General features: G+C 42.1%; 1 protein-coding gene across 2 annotated transcripts in view; it reads left to right on the top strand.

Annotated features, from left to right (window-relative positions):
• Positions 1–22501, top strand: part of LOC306881551 (E3 ubiquitin-protein ligase RNF220-like) — a gene marked incomplete at its 5' end in the record, with an annotated part of 130100 nt that overhangs the window by 74315 nt on the left and 33284 nt on the right. For both annotated transcript variants that reach the window (XM_079435730.1, XM_079435729.1), the window contains one exon: positions 18705–18834. In XM_079435730.1, coding sequence (XP_079291856.1) covers positions 18705–18834 — 130 coding nt within the window. The remainder of the gene's footprint in view (positions 1–18704; positions 18835–22501) is intronic.

Below are 22501 nucleotides of genomic sequence, written 5' to 3'. Positions count from 1 at the left end.
AAAGGATCATATCAGGCTATTTATCTACCGTCATAGTCTCCACCATTTTTAACTCTCTCGGTCTCTTAGTGTTGTAAAGTATCCAGCTCGTCTGGAGGTTTGTAGTGTTAATGGCTCAAGGTCAGGGCCATAAAATGGGGGACAGAAAGGGTGGAAGCTGCTTCTTAGGGTGGTTAAGATGGGTTCAGAGCCTTAATGTGAGCCCTCATTCACAAGGTGAACAGGGCTTAACCCCAAATCCAGCTGTCAACAGCCTGCCACCATACACCGATTAGCCCGTTTGGTTACTTTGTTTCACAGAAGTGTTCATTCAGAGTGTTTTCTTTGAAAACTATATCTCCCATCTCTAGAGATCTGCTAGGCGTTGACACAAGTGTCAATGGTAGATGCAGAATCTGAATTGCTCTTTAGCCACACATCTTTAATTTTCAATGTTTTCTCACTGTTGGCGCTCCCTACAGGTGGTTGGCTGTAACTGCGGTTTATTTAGTGTCAGGTCTCAGAGGCTTGTGTGTGTATGTGTGTGTGAGGAGGGGGTGTCTACCATGCTTTGGACCAGCCACCACCCTCCACCAGTCCGCAGCTGTGGGTCTGAGCCGTGCCACCTTCCTTGACACAATGGGGCCCTTTGACCACAGAGGGCTGATTGACACAAAGGGCCCTGCATGCTGTACACCGCGGCACAATGCTATTGTTATCATACGCTACTGAAAGCAAAGACCTACTCCACTATTTTTCATTTTGAAGTGTCAAATGATTACATAAAAACAGGCTTTATAAAGACTTAGGGAATGTGCTTTATGACTGAAAGTAGAACACCACAGTAAGATGCAGGAATATTATTTAAAAAAAAAAATTGTGTTAAAACATTCCATGTGTAAACAAGTATTTTAAGCTCAATCTATGTATTTATTGGTAGTGTATTTTCTTTTATTTATTTATTGTTTACATAAGATTAAGCTTAATATAAAAAAAATCAACAGATCTTTTTCCAAAATCAACAGAGAAAATACAAAAAAGGTAGGCCTTTTAATGTCTAAAGGCTCTTTTACACCAAGAATGATAACTGTAAGGATACCTAACACAATAACTATATTAGCATCCACACCTATATCCAATAATGTTCTGTTTATTATAAACGCAAGCTGCTATTATGTCATCTACTGCTTTAAATGCACTAGCTCTTAAACTTGGCCATCAATGTTTTTATTGTTCACCACCTGCAAAACATTGTTCAGAGAGGGAATATTGGTCGTCTGTATTGTTATCATTATAGTTGCAATGTGGACTTCCCTATTTTCATAGAATTACAATGACTATTGTTAAAACTATTGTTAAGAGTTATCGTCATCGTTATCATTTTGGCCTGAACGGATATATTCAAATATATATTGCAAAAGTATCTCAACCCGTATTGTGTCATATCTGGATTGTATTCGGTATGAAAGTGTGTACATATCTATTTGTGTTTGTGTGCGTGTGCTTATGTGTATGATAAACGTATTGTTATGTGGCTGAGACGAGAGTGGCCTGTAATTCAGGCTCAGTGAACCTCCTCTCCTCGCTCGTGCCTCACCAGCCCCGGTAGACCTGTTGATGGGGCCTCTCTGTCAGCACGCCACAGGAGTGATAAATGTCCCTTATCGGCATTGTCATTGTAATAGCCCCACAACAGGCCCGAGATGAGGGACTGGGCCAGAGTTATCGCCCTGCTCCTGCAGGGGAAGAATACACATCAAACTGCCAATCACTCGGTCCGAAAATTGCTCTGAGATTTGAGTCCCCAGACAGCCAGCAGACTGCTAAAGCTCCCTCCCTCCCTCACTCGCTGCTATTACGCTGCTCCATTGCTTTATTTCACCCCTTTTTTAATGCTTAAACTCCTAAACACCACCATCTCCTGTCAGTTCCTTCACAAGGTTTTTGTTTTTCTCTCTTTCTCTTACCGTCGCCCGTACCGCACGGGGAAGACACAGGGGTGCTGAAGAAAAAGAGAAAAATGGGAGAGTGTGTGTTTTTTGTGTGTGTGAGGTAGAACGTGAGATGGAGGAAAAGTAGATGATAGAGGAGTGAAGAGGTTAGTGTGGGAACGCCAGCAGAACCATTCCAATCTCTTAATTTTCTATTGATCCTTGTGCTCCTGCTTTGAGTATCAGCCCTCCCTCCTAGCCTGTTCACTTTGGTGTCTCCTGCTCATGATAGATGTTGAAGACGTTCCTTTTCTCTGCCTCTGTCGTCTCTTTCCTGCTGTTTTAGTCACTCCTGCTAATGGCAAGTGAATTGAAAAGAATTGCAAGGCATAAATAATGAAAGCTTATATTTTTATAGTTTTTATATTATCTTAATATTTATTTTGATAAGTTTTTATGCATTTTTTGCATAATGTATTTTGTGCATTATTTTTATTAATTGTATTATATATTTTTTAAATACGTGTGAATATGTAAATGTGTACTGTATACTATTATGCATATATAAATACACATGTACAGTATATATTTTGAAAATATTTACATGTATTTATATGTATAAATTTATATTCATAAAATTTATATTATATATAAATATATGTAACATATAAACAACATATTTTTCTTAAATATATGCAAGCATGTGTGTGTGTATATATATAAATATACACACACACACTCATAATAAATATACACAGCACACACGTATATTATGTATACAATTGTTTTATTTTGGATGTGATTAATCGTGATTAATCATTTAACAGCACTAATATGTATATGTGTGTGTGTGTGTGTGTATATATATATATATATATATATATATACATACACGTGAATATACAACATTTATAAATAAATATCAGTATGTTAGATGATTGCATTTCAAATATTGCATTATTTTTACTTACTATATATATATATATATATATATATTTATATCCCATTTTCAAATTTCCTCCTATAAATAAAAATAATGCAAAATTCAGTTGACGAGTTTGTAAACATGCTCACCAAAAAAAATGTTCTTGCATTTTGTGCTTGGCTAATATTCATTTTGGGCCCTGCTCATGAGCAAGCATATGGTGGGTGAATAATGTCCATAAGGTTAAAGGTTAAACAGCTATCTAACCACTCACATGCACACCATAGCCAAGGGGTAACATCCCCCTCTGCTGTTAGAAGTCATAACACACTCCTTATGAAAGCTGATGGAGAAGCTGGTGATGTTGGACCCTGGAGACTGACGTGGATAAGATCATTGTGGTGTCCACTAGTGGCCAGCTAATGTTTGTGATGCAATCGGCCATGTCTGATTGAGCCATTCTCATGGAGGCTCCAGGGGACCCTTGAGGACCCCATGGTCTCTTCGTATCGGGTGGCCTGAGGTTCGCCTGTTCTAAAACCCACTCCACCAGATAACCATCTCTGTGCTCAGACCTCATTCCCACTATGGCCTTTATTAAACCATCCTGCCAGCTCTGCCCACTGAGAAGAGAAAAAGAAAGAGAGACTCTTAGAGAAGGTGAAAGCGAGAGCAGGGGACATATGCCAGCTAAAGATACAGATATGGCAGCACTGTGGGAGGATTAGCTGAGTGTCTCCTGTCGGTGACAAGACCTGATAACAGCCTGAGAGCTGTAATGGGCTCCGGCCTCACATGCAGGTGAGCTGTCAATCCATCATACTGACCTCCTGAAGACATGAACTCATCTGTTCCTGAAGTCACTCTTACCAAAGTTGAGCTGCATCCTAACAGTCTTTACATTTGGGAAATGCAGTGGCCTCAAAAAGTATTTGGATACTTGAGCTCCACTTAAAAATGTATAGTCTTACCAAGTGGCTTTTGTTTCATTTAAACATTTGTGTGTTTCACAGAAGAAAGTGAGTCATACAGCTTTGGAACAACATGAAAATGAGAATGAGTAAACTAATACTTTTTCTTAAATAGTTTTTGGGCCCTGCTGTATCTAACGAAGGGTGAGGAAGTGAGACAGTGAGTAACAGACTGACTGACAGAGAAGTGGCAGGATAGAGTGATAGAGACCAGGCTGGGCAAGTCAGGCTGTGTGCAGTTGTGCTGCTGTGCTGAGGATAAATCACAGCCCATTTTTACTGAGAGACGTCTAACTAGCAGCACTCCTATTAGCCCTCTGCTCCACTGCGTGACCCTGATGCCATATTTCTGAGATGTACTGCCTCTGACAGATTAGTACACACACATACACAAACACATAGAAATGCTAGGATATGTGGGACTGTGTGTTTTTTTGTGTGAAGGTGTGATATTGTATAGGTAGATGTGTTCAACTGTGCTCGCTCTGGGGCCTTCTGTTTTTTTAGTATTCCATTATTTTTTAATATTCTCTATTTTTTTATATTCCATTATAATTTTTTTAATAGTCCAATATTTTCAAATATTTGGGTAGTGCATGCTCATTTCCTCTATTGTTCACTTAAATCTTTAAACACTAATATTTAATAACATAGTTAAATGAATATACATTTTTGTACTGTACATTATAATGCTGTGATGCCCAAATGCACTTATAGCAAAATTACTGTTTTTAATGTATTCACAAAATTCAAAAACACTACAGTTCAGATGGGTTGGTAATATTTTTTTAAATGCTCACCAAGGCTTTATTTATTTGATCAAAAATACAGTAAAACAGTAGCATTGTGAAATATTTGTAAAATTTCAATTAAATGTTTTCTATTTTTATTTGTATTTATTCCTGTGATGGCAAAGCTCAATTTTATATCTCCAGTCTTCAGTGTCAATCTGCTGATTTGACCAGGGGCTCAGTAAAAAACACATCCGGGGCCCTATTTTTTTAAATGTAGGATTAATTTAAGAAACAAACGGTGTGTTTTCCCTGTATTATGAGGAACAAATGCAAGGAACCTTGGTTTAGGGGATAGAAAATATCATTAGCTCAGTAGTGCTTTTGTGTTCAGGGCTACGGGATAGATTTATTTTTCCCAATCTCTCCTGTGAAGCACAGACAGGTGCCGTGTTAACTGCTCTCAGAAAGTGAGAGGGCGAGGAAGGAGAGAGAGGGAGGCTTAGGCTCTAAATGGTTTGTGGAATGGAGGTGTTAACTCGTGTCAGCTCCTTGCTGTTGCTGACAGATGAGCAGGAGCTAGGAACAGGAAATCCCTGGCCCTAATGCCCAGAAGAGTGTATGTTTATGTGTGTGTGTGTGTGTGTGTGTGTGGTAGAGGTAGAGATAAATAGAGATGGCTACTGCAGGGTTAGACTCACAGCTCTCCGCTTTGGGCACAAGCTGCAGACAGTCAGACACAGGAGCGTCTCTGATGACAAATCAATCCACGTCTCACTTTCTCCATCCCTCAAACTCCGTCTACACCAGAGCTGGAGCAACTGCAGCAGGAGGGCGAGAGGAGCTCCACACCGAGGGCTTAAAGCAGGCAACAGAGACCAAAACTTCCTTTAGGGCTGCGCTCCAACTGCCAAGTACATGAGAAAAGTGGCTTTTCGAACAGAAAATCAATTTAGAGTCATTCAATACACTGAGCTGTCGCGGGTGAGATTACAGCATGTTCGCAAGGTTCCATATTCAAATCACAGCCTCGGAGCCAAGGACGGTTTCCGCACTGGGGCCGTGACTACACCTCGACGCACAGCTCCATTGATCCGATCTACTGCGGAGGAGGCCAGCAGGTTAACACGTGTAAAAAGGAATATGTTTCAGGCACTCTGGGTCGAAGGAGGGGGAAAGAGGTTAACCGTTACACGCACTAGCAAAATCTCCCCGGGAGTGTACGTGCCGCGTGCGAACAGTGAGCTCAGCGGCCAGACCGTTTGGCCTATACGGCGGTACTAGATATGATTGACGGTGACAGCCCACAGCACTTTCTCTTGTAACTTTCAAATCATTAAGCCTTTAGTGTATGAGGCGGCTCTTTTACGACTTTGCCTGGAAAGCTTTTTTTTTTTGTCTTAGCTCACACAAATTGCTGAAGCAGGATGTTATTCATGCAGTCAGTCAGAGGCCACGCAGAGGCTAACTAGGACCGCAGGAAGCAGAAATACCAGTGTAAGATTACTGACTCAGTGTCCTAACCAGACCTGACATGATAAACTGTCAGAATGTTAAAGCCTGTTAGTTAAAAGTTCATACATTTTAAACTTTAGTTTGATAGCATTTTTTTTTTTTGCGCTCTTCATGTTTAATCAAAGTCATAATTTGATGACTTCTCTATGGTGATGAATGCAAACTTCTCAAATTATTTAGTGTGCTTAAACCCGTCATTTTTATTACAATCTTCCATCTAATCAACAACTGATGGACAGAAGTACCCACACTACATTTTTAGATAATCCATTTTACTCACATGTACATGACAATACGGAAAAAAAAAAGATCTGTCGCTACTTCCGTTGCATTGCGACTTAATGAAAGTTGTCGATTTATGGTGACATGAGTGACAAAGAACTTTATGCAAATGAACAGCATCTGATTGGCTATTTTAATGCTTTGTGCATTTTGACTTTCATTGTACACATAAAAACTTGACAGTTGACGTTAGTACACAGGTTGGCCTCAGATGCTAATTAGACATCTATATTCACCCATGATATGAGGTTATGCAGGAATGAAAAGAGTTGATGTGCAGTGGGCTGGCGGTTTGTGTGAATATGAGTTGTCTGTGTTTATGCATTAGACATTGTGTGTGTGTGTGTGTGCATATGTAAGCGATGACAGGCAGGGTTGTTAACGCAGTTAACGCAGGCGGTCGGTTATGACAGTTCTTGAGAGGCTCTATTCAGATGGACCTGCAGCCCTGCCGTCTAAATTCAATTAACTCTACTGGCTGCTGTTCTGTCACCATTAGTGGTAATTAGTTAAAACATCAGAGTATAAACAGTAAATTGGCTCTGGTAATTAATTCCCCCTCACAAGCATATGAGAGCAGGAAGAGAGAGAGAACGTGAGAGGGGCACACAGACAGCAGTGTACTGATGAAAAGAAACCTGTAGAGGTTATTGGTGGCTTTGTGCTATCAATTATGGTTAGGCATTATTTAGGAAACAGTGCTCGTGTGTGTGTACAAGCCCACTAATGGACAGGCATAAAGTAGGCAGCACATGGCATCAGTTACAAGCCTGAGCACTCAGCGCGCAATATATGCCATCTGGCCAAGCATGTCTCTTTTTTTAAATCTTTAGGTATATCCTTTGCTACTTTAGTCTTTAGTCTTATATTAAATCTAATTATTAAAAACAATTTTTTGAGGTTTTGTTAATCTATTTACATTTGTTCAGGGCACACAAAATATTGCTTTACATTCATGCGTCAACACACGTTGAATGCACATTGTGTGAGTTTTATAGCAGAACTAGCTTTAGCTTTAGCAGTCAATGCACTTGGTGTGAGTTTTATAATAACGTGAGTATTAGCTTTACCATTCAATACACTTGTGAGAATTTTATAGTGAGTTCTATAATAGCATTAGCATTATCTTAACCATTCAATGTATTTGATATGTCTTTCATAACATTATTAGCATTATCATTCAGTGTATTTTTTGTTTTTTTTGTATTTTGTATTGAGTTTTATTGCAACATTAGCTTTAGCATTCCATTCTAGCATTTCATGTGCATGTTTTCAGCTGGAAGAGTTTTAGTGTTTCCTGTCAGATTTTAAATAGACATTTATTAAATGTCTTTAAGATGTTAATGATTTACAATGCATGTGAATTTTAAAGATGTTTATCAGGTGATTTTGCGCAACAAATGTTTTCCAGATTAAGTATTCTTTAAAAGACATCTTGGAGACATCTGAGTATGCTGAGCACATAAGGACTGCTGAAATGACCCTTGACCTTTTGGCCAAAACATTTAGAGCAAGTTCCTTGGTTGCCCTCATTCAGATATGGGACACAAGTAGCACTGTATGTGTGTTTCACGGCACTTTCACGGCAAATATAATTGGATGCTAGGCGTTTTGGTCATTGACGAATGACCCTCAGTGAAAAACTTTCGCCCACGTGTGCAAAGCCCAGCAGGGATGACGTCCTCAGGGACTCAACACTGCCCACTCAGCAAACATAGCCCACCTGTTCAGATAAACAACATGATTTCATAGAGCTGCGCAAATCCATCCATATTTAAGCAGATATGTGCCCTTTCCTGCCTCCTCTCAGTCACAAAGTCGGAGTTGTAATGGTCCTTACCCCTAGGGAGGAGCAGGAGGTGCTGGGACTGAGGCTTCTCGCCTTTTGGGACTGTGGAGAGATAGAAAGAGAGGGAGAGAAAGAGGCAGGCAAGCTGGCAGATCTAACCCTGCAGTGTCACCCTCATTTCCTGGGTCAGCGCCTGGGTAATGGTCTATTAATTTGCTCCATTTTCCCCTGTGAGGCAAAACTCAATCTCCAGCCGTTTCACTCTGCTGTGCCATCCACAAGGTGATTGATTGAATAAACAGCTGTCACTACTGTGAGCGCTCACACCCACCGACACAAGTCTTATCCTGAACACTATACTCTCGAACCAAACACACACACACTTACCACAATAAGATGCCTTCTCAACACTATTCCCTCAAAGTAAACCCACACACTCTCCAAAGCAAGCCGCAGTCACTCTTAAATGTGTCCACACCATTTTACCCACAAATACACAAGGGTTGTGCAGCATTCAGAAATGAATTGAAAATGCACAGATTAGATTAAATTCCTGAATTTAAACTGAGGCAGCAAACATTCCAATTTAAATGCAAGGAAGTCTGTCAAGACAAATGATAAATGTACAATACTCTACACTAAGAGGTTGACAATATTTTATAAAAGTTTCTGAAAGAAGTGCTCATGAAGGCTGCATTCATTTGATCAAAAATACAGAAAAAAAAATCATATTATGAAATATTATTACAATTTAAAATAGCTGTTTTCTATTTTAATGTATTTTAAAATGTAATTTATTCCTGTGTTTGCAAAGCTGAATTTTTAGCATCCATTACGCCAGTCACACAAACCTTTAGAATCATTGTAATATGCTGATTTGGTGCTCAAACAACATGTCTTCTTATTATTAATAATGTTGAATACAGTTGTTCTGCTTAATATTTTTGTGGAAACTGTGATGTATGCACAACCCTGCCATACAGACTAACAAATCAATTTCCCATCATGCCCTTTAAAAAGTCCTCAAAGTTGTTTGTGTGTACAGATAATCAAGTCTCCTCCCCTCTGATGAGCATAGTTATGAATCTGGCCCTAATAACTGGCTCGCGTTTCCACATGACTACCAGCGCATCTTTGCACGCCCCATACATATGCTAATAATACGCATCAAACCGACATCATCTTTAGCCAAACACTCCCAGAGAGAATGACAGAGTGATACAGACGCCAAACCACTCCCCTTGTCCCACTCCTCTCTCAGGTGCTGATTGCATTTGCCTTTTTAAATGTGACACCCTGAGTATGTGTGTGTGTGTGTGTGATCGGTAGCGTGAGGAGCTGCTGTTTAACAGCACAATGCATCACTGTCAGCGGTGATCGGCCTCCGTGCGCCGTTAGCACAGAAGCCAACGCCGACGCTCGCCAGGTCCCAAACTGAAGATGACCTCGTTCCATTTCATCAAACGTCCTCTCGAATGAGGCGCGATGCCTCATTCCCTTCTTCTCTCATTCTCTGCCCTCTTTTTTTTCACCTAACCCTGGGTAATCAGCCTAGAAACTGTCCAACCTGCTTAGGGTTTTCTCTGCTCACTTACAATAAAGTAAAAAAGCACACACACACACACACACAGATAGTCTGGGCTGGTCCCATTATCAGTCTAATTCCCCTCCTTTTGCGTATAAAGCACATATTTCCCATTATGGAGATTACTTGTAGCGGCTCACCTTGTTCTGATTTAGGGAGGAGGGTAGGCGAAAAAATGAAGGCTGACAGGCTCGCTGGATTTATTTGATTGCGCATACAAGGCAGTGTCATTTTCGAAGATGCAGAGTATAAAGAGATGCGTGTGTGTGTGGCCTTAAGGCTAGGAGAAGAAAAGAGAAGCCTCAAAAGGGAGGGGAAGAAAGGCCCTGAATCAAATCAAATTCCTCTTATCGGGCATTATTTGACGACGTTATCAGACAGCGTAATGTGGTTACATTCGGTAAGAGGCTGAGAGATTTCACTGTTTACTGATGTTGGCGTGCTTAAGGGCAAGAGGAGAGAGAATGAGGCAGGCGTAAACCCTTGATGCATACTGGGAAAACCGTTTTAACTGGCTGGTATGAAATGGACAACAAAGAATTCATCAAGGTGATGATGACGAGAGGACAGGGTTTTTTTGGGGAGGGGGGGGGGGGGGCCTTCGATGGTCATAGTCAAAGTAAGCAACTAAATTAATCAGTGAAAGCATTTCGTGATCAGTACACTCTTAAGAATAAAGATTCCAAAAGGGGGATTTCACAGTGATGCCATTGTAGAACCAGTTTTGGTTCCACCGTTCAGTGAACAGTTCTTAAAAGAACCATTTTTTTTTCTTAGTGTGAAGAAAATTTAAATAATATAAAGAAGCTTTGATGGACTATTGATGCCAATAAAGAACCTTTATTTTTAAGAGTTTTGTCAAACTTATGCTCAACTCTTTGTGGTCTTACATTTCATATTTCTTATTTCAGAGGTCTTTTTGTATTCTAATTTTATTTGCCTGCTGATCTTTAGACCAGTTTAAATGGGTGGTCTTAACTGTTTTTCTGACAAGACTGGCTCAAGTTTGACACTGTTGCCGGTAGAATGGTGACAAGCAAAACCAGTATAAAAGTGCCCAAAATGTAGTATATTCTAGTTACCAGGAATGGCAAAAGCTTAGCTGTTAAACTTGCTTAGCTGGTGATAGTCAAAAATATGCATTCATTCCTCTAAATCAAAGAATAATAACTTTTAAAAATTGTACTTTAGACCATCTTTTTGGTTTTGACCACCCTGTTTGCCTAGACTAGCTAAGACTGTGCTTTTTACTTTAGTAAGCAAAAGAGATTTCAAAAGGCACATGCTCTCTGCCTGTGCCCATTAGTGGCAGCTTTGTTCTCTCTCCAGTACCTTAAATGCTCTCTGTTTTGTTCACCAAGCACACACTCTCACACGTGGCACACACACCTATCCTCAGAAACGTACTCCTGACTCCAAGCAAACCAGACGAAGACCATTAAACCCACCGAACGAGTGAATTTGCTGCAATTATTAGAGTAATGTTTAAAAGGTCAAGGTGGGACTTGCCCAAACAGTGATGTTACTACCATTATAAATCTTTAAAAGATGCCTGCATACGTTATGTGTAAATTTTCTATCTAAACGTTTCACAGTATCTGCTGCACCAGGTTTTATGGACACAGATATGTAAGCATGGAGGGTTTTTTTCTGCATTTGGAAGCACTTAAATAAATAGGCGCATACTGTTTGAGTTATGCTGCGTGAGGCTAAATGAGAGTAGAGACAGACAGCTAACAGCCCCAGCCAGAGCTGCTGGTGGCGGGGTGCCAGCTACCAGGGGAGCTCGCGTTTGAGGTGGCTTCTGTGAAGCTCTTTTTCTGTCTTTTTTTTTTTTACACAGCGGCTTGTAAAACAACATACAAAGAGTGTCAGAGGCAGCTAGAAGCAAACACTACATTGCCGCACAGCTAGTGGCCAAGTTAGCTTGAATCTGCCTTCTCCAAGGCAACAAATTTTGACGCTATTAAGATATTAGCATGCGCTAACTCAGCCGTCCAATGTGTAATTGTGCTATCAGTGGGGTTAGAGAGAGGTTACCTTTGATGAAAGTGCTTTTAATAATTAGGGAATGTCTAACACCAAGAGAGGCCGCTGGCTCTGGCCCTCATTAGCTGTGCTATCAGAATAGAGGTCCGGGTGAGCGTATGTACTGTGATAAAGGTGTGCTATGGCTAAGAGAGGAGAAAAAGGGGATTTTTGAAAGCAGAGAGAGAGAGAGAGAGATAGCATGAGAGAGCCATCCATCTTGGCAAATTAGAGAAGATCAGGCCAGCTCTCAGTCAGAGCTGTCACCGACATCTCTCTCTTTCCCTCTCTCTCTCACAGCATGGCATTTAGGTGAGAAATCTCAGCACTAAAAAGTTCTGTCAGTCCTATTTCCTTGTTATTGCCCCTCTCTGCGCGCTGGTCTCGCCGGCCCTTCAGATTAAACGGAGTCCCCACCTTTTTCCACGCAGGGGTCCAGCGCAGAGGGGCATCCCACATTAATCATCTTTAACGTGCTGACAAGCAGCATGCGCCAAACCCCCTCCATGCCTCAGGATTTATATCTCTGTCTTCTCCTAGCCATCACTCACTCCCTTAGAGAGAGAAAGAGGGGGAACAGAGAGATGGAGGAACGAATAAGAAATGGAAGAATGGGACACTTTAGAGAGTGGTCTGGTGCAGGGTGCTTTTTATTTTAGAAAAGAGAGATGACTATTGTGACACTGAATTAATAAAATGTGTTTTCTACCATTTTACTAAAGAAATTAGATATTTGGAAATATTTTTTAGTAAAATAAGTATTACAAAAACTACTAAAAATCATACAAAAGTATTATTTTAAATACAATAAAAATTTAAAAAAATTAAATAAAACAAGTAATGTTTTTAAAAAAATTTAATAAATAAATAAATAAAATAAGTAATATTTTGAAATATTTTTTATTTATAAATCATCAGAGCCATTTGGGAAACATTTCAAATATATTTTATATCTTTAAAATATCATGTAGAAAATCTATTTACAAAAACTAAGTATTTGGATTATTATATACAGACTGATAGATAGACATATAGATATATAGACTGAATATAATAATTTTATAATACTTTTAGTAATTATTTATATTTATCTATTTATTTATCCATTATGTCTTTGTCTTTATTTCTTTTTAAATAAGGCATACAATGAATGCACAAAAGTTGTAAGAAATATACAAAGTACAGCAAATTATGTAAAAATGATTGGAAATGTACAAAAGTGTGTGATATAAATCAATAATGAGTTTGCGAGGGTGTGTCTAAGGTTGGAGGACTAGGTTTGTGTCCCTCCAGCCCAGCGGTTCTCAATTCCAGTCCTCGCATATTTTGCATGTTTCTCTTAGTTAACACACCTGATTCAGATAATCTGCTCGTTAGAAGTGAGCTCCGTGCATGAACTGTGTTCCGAATAACATGGTCCCTACACAGTGCCCATTGCTCCCTACTCCCTGAGCAGGGAAAATCCGTTGAAGTTTACTTCACTTCGGAACATTCATTCATGGATTTTCGCTGTGCAACATCTTCACACACGGACGAGTGTGACATCATATACCCCTGTATATCAATTTAAATTAACTTCTCGCACACTTCAATGCACTTTGAATGTAACATATTGTGGCGGGAGGAGCCAACGACAGACACAGTGGGCGTGGCGTCAAGCCTCGGAGAGGTTTTTATTAAACAATATTTAAAATAAAGTGTCCAAAGGGGGAAAAGTGTCCAAAATAAACAGGGATCTGGTGTCCTCGTTGTGCTGCGGGGCTCGTGAAGGAGGGCAGTGTTCAGGAAGGAAGGGTCCAGGTAAGGGGCGGAGTCCGGCGGCCGCACGCGCTCCCGTCTGGAGGTCCCGGGGCGCGGGTGACGGCGGCTTCTGTGGCGGCTTCGTCCAACTCCTTCATCCCCGGGTGCTCGACGGGATTCCACGGCCCGGCGTCCTTGCCCGACGGCCGTATCGCGGGTGCAGTGTCGGCCGGACTGCGGGTCCGGCCGCTCGCGTCTCTGGCGGCGGCAGGTAGTTCCCTCTACGCTCCCTTTCCTGGACCCACGAGGACACCAGCGTGCATGCACGGGGAAGAGACCGGTCTCTCGAGGAGAGGCGCGCTCGGCGTTTAAACGGCGGCGGTGATGAGGCTCCATTCACGTCAGGTGCGTCTCATCACACGCCGCCAGCCCTGCGTGTTCAGCGCCCCTCCTCTCTCACACACCCACTCCCGTCGGGAGCCTGGTGAAGGGCGGCGAATACGGGACGGGGTGGTGATGATGGACAGGGGGGAGGCAGCCGACTCGTCACATCCCCCCCCCCAAGCGACATCCCCGTCCGAGGGTCGCCGCCCACGCAGGAGTGCTACCTTCCTCAACCAGGCTCCAGCGGTCGGAGTGGGCGGGGCAGGGATTCCTCTCCGGGCAACGCTCCCTCTCGCACCGCGCCGGAGCCGGGACAGAGAAAGCGGGTTTTAGTTGACAGCCTCAACCAACCACGGGGTAATGATGACAAATAGACAGAATGTCACTTACCCCATTGGTGGCTGGGAGGCTGTCCCCGTCCTTCCTCCGTCCCCGTACGGGCTCTACGGCTTCTTGCGAGCGAGAGGGGATGACGTCATCAGATGTTGCCCAACTGTGCTGTCTAGGCTCCGCCTGCCCGCATTCTCCACCACTGTGGCGGGAGGAGCCAACGACAGACACAGTGGGCGTGGCGTCAAGCCTCGGAGAGGTTTTTATTAAACAATATTTAAAATAAAGTGTCCAAAGGGGGAAAAGTGTCCAAAATAAACAGGGATCTGGTGTCCTCGTTGTGCTGCGGGGCTCGTGAAGGAGGGCAGTGTTCAGGAGGGAAGGGTCCAGGTAAGGGGCGGAGTCCGGCGGCCGCACGCGCTCCCGTCTGGAGGTCCCGGGGCGCGGGTGACGGCGGCTTCTGTGGCGGCTTCGTCCAACTCCTTCATCCCCGGGTGCTCGACGGGATTCCACGGCCCGGCGTCCTTGCCCGACGGCCGTATCGCGGGTGCAGTGTCGGCCGGACTGCGGGTCCGGCCGCTCGCGTCTCTGGCGGCGGCAGGTAGTTCCCTCTACGCTCCCTTTCCTGGACCCACGAGGACACCAGCGTGCATGCACGGGGAAGAGACCGGTCTCTCGAGGAGAGGCGCGCTCGGCGTTTAAACGGCGGCGGTGATGAGGCTCCATTCACGTCAGGTGCGCCTCATCACACGCCGCCAGCCCTGCGTGTTCAGCGCCCCTCCTCTCTCACACACCCACTCCCGTCGGGAGCCTGGTGAAGGGCGGCGAATACGGGACGGGGTGGTGATGATGGACAGGGGGGAGGCAGCCGACTCGTCACAATATACATTCGCTTCGAACTACAATCATGGCGGAATATCCTGTGATGTCCACTTCGCAGGGCACTTACGTTCGAATAGAAAAAACGTCTGAAGCGATAAGAGAAACATACAAAATGTGCAGAGCGCATGGACTGGAAATGAGAACCGCTGCTCCAGCCCTCACAGAGAAGACATGATTAATCCATGGCTGTCTCTATTAGTCAATCCTCTCTGGGGACGATGTGGACACCTACACCACACTGCATGCACACATAATGGGGCGGTCTATAGGAAAAACATTAGGCCTCCTTACTAACACACACACACAGATGTATGCAAAGCTTTGACATGGCCTCAGGTATTTGCAAGCCCATGTCCACTCACGAACACATACCCTTTCACTATATAGGCGTTCATCTGTCTGTGCTGACAGACAGATGATTTAGTGTGTGTTCTTTTGTGTGAATCCTCTCCGTTAATATCAAAGCTGCCAAATGACCAGCTCTCTGTTTGTGAGAGTGTGTGTGTATGTGTGTGCTTTCAGGGAGACAAGTGACAGGGAGGTAGTTTAGGTCCCGACAAGCGCTTGACCAAACCATCATGACTCCATTACTGAGCCCATTGATTGTGTACAGATGAATTAAAGAGCCAGTTTCAAGAGGCACACACTCATTTTCTCTTCACACACGGACAGAGGGGCACACATACACACATTCACACGCTCTGTTAACAGATCCCATCATGCACACATAACAGAGTCAGAGTAACACTGTCAGTAAACCATCTGACATGTCAACAGACAAAAAAGGAAAGAAATTAATTAAATACACAAGACAATACACTGATACAGTCACAATTTACATTAGCGCTCATGTTACTGTGTTTAAATATTACATTTTAGATTTTACTATTATCAGTGTATAAGCATATGAGTAAAAACCTAAATGATAATGACTTTGTGTGAACAGACTATGTCATTCCTACACAAACTCATATGTCATGTTGCAAATGGCCACATAAGAGAAAGAGTTGGATTGAAGATTTATCTGCTCTAGGACCTCTCTTTGTTTACTCTTGCAGACGGTGATTGCTTTGGCACGACTCAAATTATCTTGTCAGGGCAATAAAGCTGACCGCTGCTGAAGAGATGAGCAGAGAGATATGGGGAATATATAAAATAATATATAAAAAAGAATATTCACAAAAGAAACCTTACCAAAAATATTTGTTTTATATAAAATAAATATTTACAAAAGAAAATCTAAAAAATATTACCAAAATCAGCATTTTACCACAGATGTAAGAAATTCTAAAATACTTACTAAAAATTTATAAATTAAATTAATATTTAAATATATATATATATATATATATATATTTGCATTTAAATGTCGAAATTTCTCTTTTATTTCTTTATGTATTTATATAGTATGATATTATTTATATTATTAGTAGTACATAATATATACTGTATAATAATAATATATAATACACAAACATATATCAAGAAAAAAAGAAAGAAAAAGAAAGAGACAGAAATAGGTGAGAGGAGATAAGACAGGGGAGAGCACGGAAAACAAATAAAGGGCCAGAAAATGAGAAATAGATGTGCAGGATGTTGCTGGACAGAGACTGGGAGGGAGGGGAGAGAGGGGCGAGCGAGAAATGGGTGGTGAGAGAAACAGAGACACACAGAATTGTAATCGATTACCTATTTTTCAAAGTCACTTAAAGTGTCCAGAGTGTGGGGCCGTTAAGTAGTGGTGCTGGAGAATAGGGGATGGGTATGCGTAGGCACGCATGACTGGGGAGAGGAGAGGAAAGGAGAGGGAGGAGGTGGAGAGATGTATGGGGGTGGGAGGGGGAGTTTTGGGGATGCTAACACTGACCCTTGCTAGCTGCTCACTGATAAATCTGTGCTCTTGCAGGAAATAGTTCTGACAGGCCAATATGTGAGCAGAGGATATGTGCCCCCGGAGGGACTTTGCCGCATGTATGCGAGCGTGTGTGTCAGTGTCTACATGTGTTTGCGCACATGTTTGTCTGCGTGAGTGTGTGTGTGCATAGACTGGACCGTTAGCGATCATCACCCTCTCAAACGGCGCACACATCATGTCAAGACAAACACAACAGTGCCCTCTGAAGTCAAGGACGGGCTCATACTGAGCCCAGGGCTTTATGTAGAGAGAAGAACCAGGATTACAGCCCCACTGCGTGTGTGTATGTGTGTGTTTGTACATCTGTTTGCAACCTGCCCTCAAGTTACCTCATCATCTCGAGAAAAGATGCTCACTAACCCCTACTGCAACAGATCAATAGCTGCCTCCCAGACATTACAACCGAGCTGCAAAACACCAGACGTTTGTTACACACTTACACATTTCGATAATTGGACACTGCTGTGAAATGGATGGGGATTTTACATCTTTATGTCTGTTAAGCCCATTAAATCAAATGTTATCAGAGAACTGAGAGTGTAAAATAGCAGGACGTGACAACTATCTAAAACCATTTACGTTATTTGAAGAAAGTGTATAAATCTTGTTTGTAAATGATTTAGTATGTGCTCATCTCTGAGAATTTCCAAAGGCAGAATTTCCAAAGGTGTGATTTCCTCACTTCCTGTTTGTGTATATATTTGCGCTTTGAGTTAGGTAAGCAGACTCACCATGTGGCTTACAGCTGTAGTCTGTCGGTAACAGTGAGTTCATCCAGGATATCCTGTTTGAGGGAGGATCTATTGTCCCAGAGGGCTAAAAATAGTCGCTTTGATTGGCTAGTTCCAGATCTGAGAGATTGAGAGATATAAGAGTGAAACAGGAAGTGTTTTTTCACTCATTTACAGAGCCGCACGTTATATAATTCACATGCTAAAGATGTGTTAGTTACTCACAGGCAGCCATGACACACTCACTCACCCACACGGATGGACTTTTGTAAAAATAAACACAGCCATGTGTTCAGATGTGAACGCACGTACGCGTACCTTCTTGTTTATGATAAAATGGCTGTTTGTGTTGTATCCTATAAAAAGCCTCATCAGGATTCCAAAATCATCAGTGTATATGTATTTGTTGAAGCTGACTAGTTTAATTCACTGTGCATTTCACATGTTAACTGAGAATAATTGTACTTTATATTACAGCATCTGATGAAATGTTGTCCGTTGGTGAGTTGATAAGTGTATATGAAGTGTGTGTGTGAGATACAGTTGAAGTGTCACAAGCTCAGTGGCGTAACTGTCTGTGCGGAGCTGTGGATCTAGTTTAATGAGGGAACAGGAGACAGGAGGCCGAGGATGACGGATTCTCCTTCGGCAGAAATCTGAGCCACTTAATCCACACAGTCCAGAGAGAGAGGAAAAGACTTTGAGCACTCATCTGACACATGCTCATTTCCAAATTTACTATATAAAAACTGGGCCAACACTTCTATGGCATTTCTACGTGGTCTCACCAAAAATGTAATCTTCTTTTAAATTATGCTTATTTATAAATTATGGGATTTTGTCTCTTTTTAACAGTTGTAGTTAACAATAACAACACTGGCTCTGACCAACAATGGAATTTTGAATGTCTACAAACCTCCCAAACTCTTTCATAATTATAAATAAACCTCATCTTCCCTTGTTCTATCTTTCTGTTTTTCTCTCAGGTAAGAAGAAGGTGTCACTCTATGACAGTCAGGCTCCCATATGCCCCATCTGTCTGGTGCTACTGCGTCCAGGAGAACTTCAGGAGCACATGGAACAGGAGATGGAGAGGCTCACCCACATGCACATCAGGTAGACTCCCACATATATACCCGCCGTCTTCTGACAGCTCCATCAGTTCTTGTCACCGTTTCCCAAACAAATTAAGCACATTGGCTGCTCTCCCTCACGTAAATGTTTGGTCTAAAAATGAGCAGTGAAGACACCGGCTACTGGTGTAATGCTCCAGTGATAACAAAGAGCAGCAGCAGAACAGGTGCTTTTCCACCCTATCATCAATCAGCCCACATGCGCTTAGGTCTTTCATGTGGCCAGGTTAAGCGTGGTGGGATGATCACAGAGATCCAGCACAGTATCCATCATTCATCCACTGCCTGAGGCTTTCAGACAGGCCAAGGCAGCTCGGAGAAACAACCCAGAATGCTACTGCTGGTACATCAACTTGACCCGGTTAAATCGCTGTGTTCTTATACAGCGTCCGCGCAAGCCAGGCAGGAAGTTTCACCCTGTGAGATTGAAGGAACATTAGTCATAACAAGAAACAATGCCGTTTGAATCTATAGGTCACAGACATGTCATAGACCAGAGGTCCCCAACCACCGGGTTGCGACCCACTACTGGGCCGTGGAAGAATTCCTACCGGGTCGCAAGAAAGTTCTGGGAAAATGTGTATAGATATGACGCTCTGTTATTTATTGTGCGTAAATTATTTTTCTAATTATTCTGTGTTTTCGTTGTATGCGATTGATATCGAGTAGCAATTTGCCGATTTCATGTTGAATTAGTAAATAAAAGATTGCTCTGATCTGTCATATAGGCTATTAGGGCTTAAACGGATCGCAGTTGATCATATCGGTATGCGGCGCTGTCTGAAACACGTCTCTATGCTTGTGTGCGCTTCAGGTGTATGCCAGTACAGCACAAGCATAGAGACGTGTTTCAGACAGCGCCGCATACGATTTGATTCCTCTTTCATGTATCCCTGCGTTTAAGATACATATGCATTGGGGGTTGCAGTTACGTCGCAATACTGGAAATATTTCTGTTTTAAAGCATGAAGGCGAGCCAATGGATATCACAAAAGCAACGTGCAAACTTTGCGCAATAGTTATGCCGGTGAACGTCTTAACTTTAGTGATACAGAAAGTAAAAAAACTGATTGAGTTTTCTAACGCTGCATTAACAACGCATATTCTCTAAGAGACAAGAGACGAATATACTTCAACATGTGCTGATAACAGTATAAATGAATAGACCTGTTTTAAAGACCATCCACAACAACAACAACAACAACAACAAGACCCCACCCCTGCCCCCCGGTCCGCAAGATTTTTTTTCAAACCGTAACCGGTCCGCGATGTAAAAAAGATTGGAGATCTCTGTCATAGAGCACTATAGCGGCGCATTGTGCTGCATATCCCCCCTTTTTGTTTTAATAGATTATGCTGCTGGACTTCAAACAGGGACACAGGGAGAAAGAGAGAGGGAGATATTAATTCTCAGCAGGATGTCTTTCCAGTATGAGTGTTATCCATCACACGGCGGTGAGGAGTTATCTTTTAATAATTAATAAAGGGCAGTGGGTCGCCCTCCCCTGCGGGCAGCGGCTGTGGACACTGACATGGCTCTGGGCCTCTGTCACCCCTGCCTGTTTGATAGTGGTGGTTATTTAAGGAAATTGCATCGTTGCTCCAGGTCTGTCAAGGTCGGATGCCGCTCTGCATTACAGGCCTGTGATTTAGCCTTTCCTGCACTCCTTTTAACCCCTGCTTATAGCCGAGAGAGTTATCTTCCCAGGCTATCAGTCCAATCGCTTTATACCGATTTAGCATATATAGAAAAAGAGATGGACTGAAAGAGAAATAAGGCTGTTTGCAATTGAATATAGAGATTGAGATGCCTTTAAGTGAGTAAAATGAGAGTAATACTTCACTGATTTCATAATGTTAGCCATAACCAGACTCAAGTATTTTTTATCTTTTTTGCGTGAACTATCCCTTTAATTGATATCTATGTTGAGCATCATTTTGTTCCTAGATTGCACTGTGGGTGGGGCTGCCCAGCTTGACAATAAAGTAAAAATAAGTGATCAAAACAGCTAATAAAAACACTTTATCACTCACTTTATCATCTGGTTAGAACATGGTGTGAGTCATGGTTTAGTAGTATTTCAAAAGTTGTTTATGTCTTTCTTGTTAATCTGCAGTCAAATTAAAATGATTCCATTTTAGTTAAACTACATCAACATTTGCATCCACAATTCTGAACTAGATTTATGCTTTCATGAAGTACACAGAGCAGTCACTGCATTACTTCATCGAAGCTCAGTGTGGAACTCTGGGTAACTGCTGCCGTCTTCCTTCCCTGTATACTTCCTCCCAGGCGAGGTGCCGCTCAACACATGCTAGCACACACAGATCATTGGAAGTGACATGGCGAATTTGTGGCAATTTGTAGTAAATCTCCCTTTAATGATAGCGTTTCATTCTGCACCAAATGAGACTTGAGTGCATGTAAAATGGGGAAAGCTATTTAAGATGTAGCATTAGGCAGATGTCTGAATGGATGCGGGTGAGTGTGTGTGAGATTGGAACCCACCGCCGCCGCACTCCTCTCTCTTTCCCTCCCCTGTGGCCGCATCGCCTTGCCCCCTCCCCTGACTCGTCCTCTGCTCTTCATGTATGGAAATGGAAATCCATCATGCCCTTTACCCGTCTGCCTGCTCTGAGGGCCACAGCAATCTACATATTCCCCCACCCTTTCCCAGCCTCTCCACGTAATCAATTTGCCTCCAGCGGAGCGAGGGAGATCCGGGTGGCAAACGACACAAAAAGCAATCTTTATCTCCAGCTTACAACCCCCCAACTGTCGACTGGCATTTATTCAATTTTCACCAGCTCCCTCACTCTCACTCTCGCTCTCTCTCCCTCTTCTCAGTCTAGCTGAATTTGGCTGCGAATGGGGAAAGGGAAAGCTCGATTTGTCCGGAGTGTGGAGTTTGTGGGATTTTGAAGTCAGCCGCACGTAGAGAATCGTTTTAAACTGAATATTTCAGAATGATGAAATCAGTTTGACTGGTGAAGGTTTAGAGTTCATGCTATATGAATCTATCACTATGATATATTATATATAAGGGAGATATTAATACCATGTCCCAACCAGATATGACACGATACAATCTCATCATCTTGTTGCCTTTTCCCTCAAAAATGATCTTTCATCTATCTGTTTTTTCCATTTACCGTTACATTAGAGCAGGAGGTTCACACTGGGGTTTTTGTGGAAAATGTGAGAGGAAAGTGTAAGAAAGTTTAATTAATAATTGTTTGTACCAGTATTTGTTGTTAAAATTACTAAAAAGTATTTTAAATTATTATTGATGATTTTGCATTATTATTATTGTATAAATAATATAATTTTCAAATAATATTTTAAAAATTCCAATGATTTCATTTTTAATATCACACTTTTCACACAATTTCTTCACACAGGTCCTTAATATCATATTTTTTTGGGGTCCTTAGCATCAACATTTTTTAAACCCTCTGCTTATTGTCAGTCCTCTGTCATGTGTTCCCGCCTCATGTTTCATTATTTGGTTTGTTACCTGTCCTTGTTTAATGTGATCATTAGTTTATTCTTGTCCAGCCGTGTTTGTCTAATTATCTATAATTTTCCTGTGTATTTATAGTCCTGTCTATTCAGTTTGATTTTGTCTGGTCTAATCGTTACTCCCTGG

This window comes from Barbus barbus (assembly GCF_936440315.1).
Source record: "Barbus barbus genome assembly, chromosome: 15".
Lineage (NCBI taxonomy): Eukaryota > Metazoa > Chordata > Actinopteri > Cypriniformes > Cyprinidae > Barbus > Barbus barbus.
The sequence above is the reverse complement of the archived record's forward strand: the minus strand, read 5'-3'. Positions and strand labels throughout refer to the sequence as shown.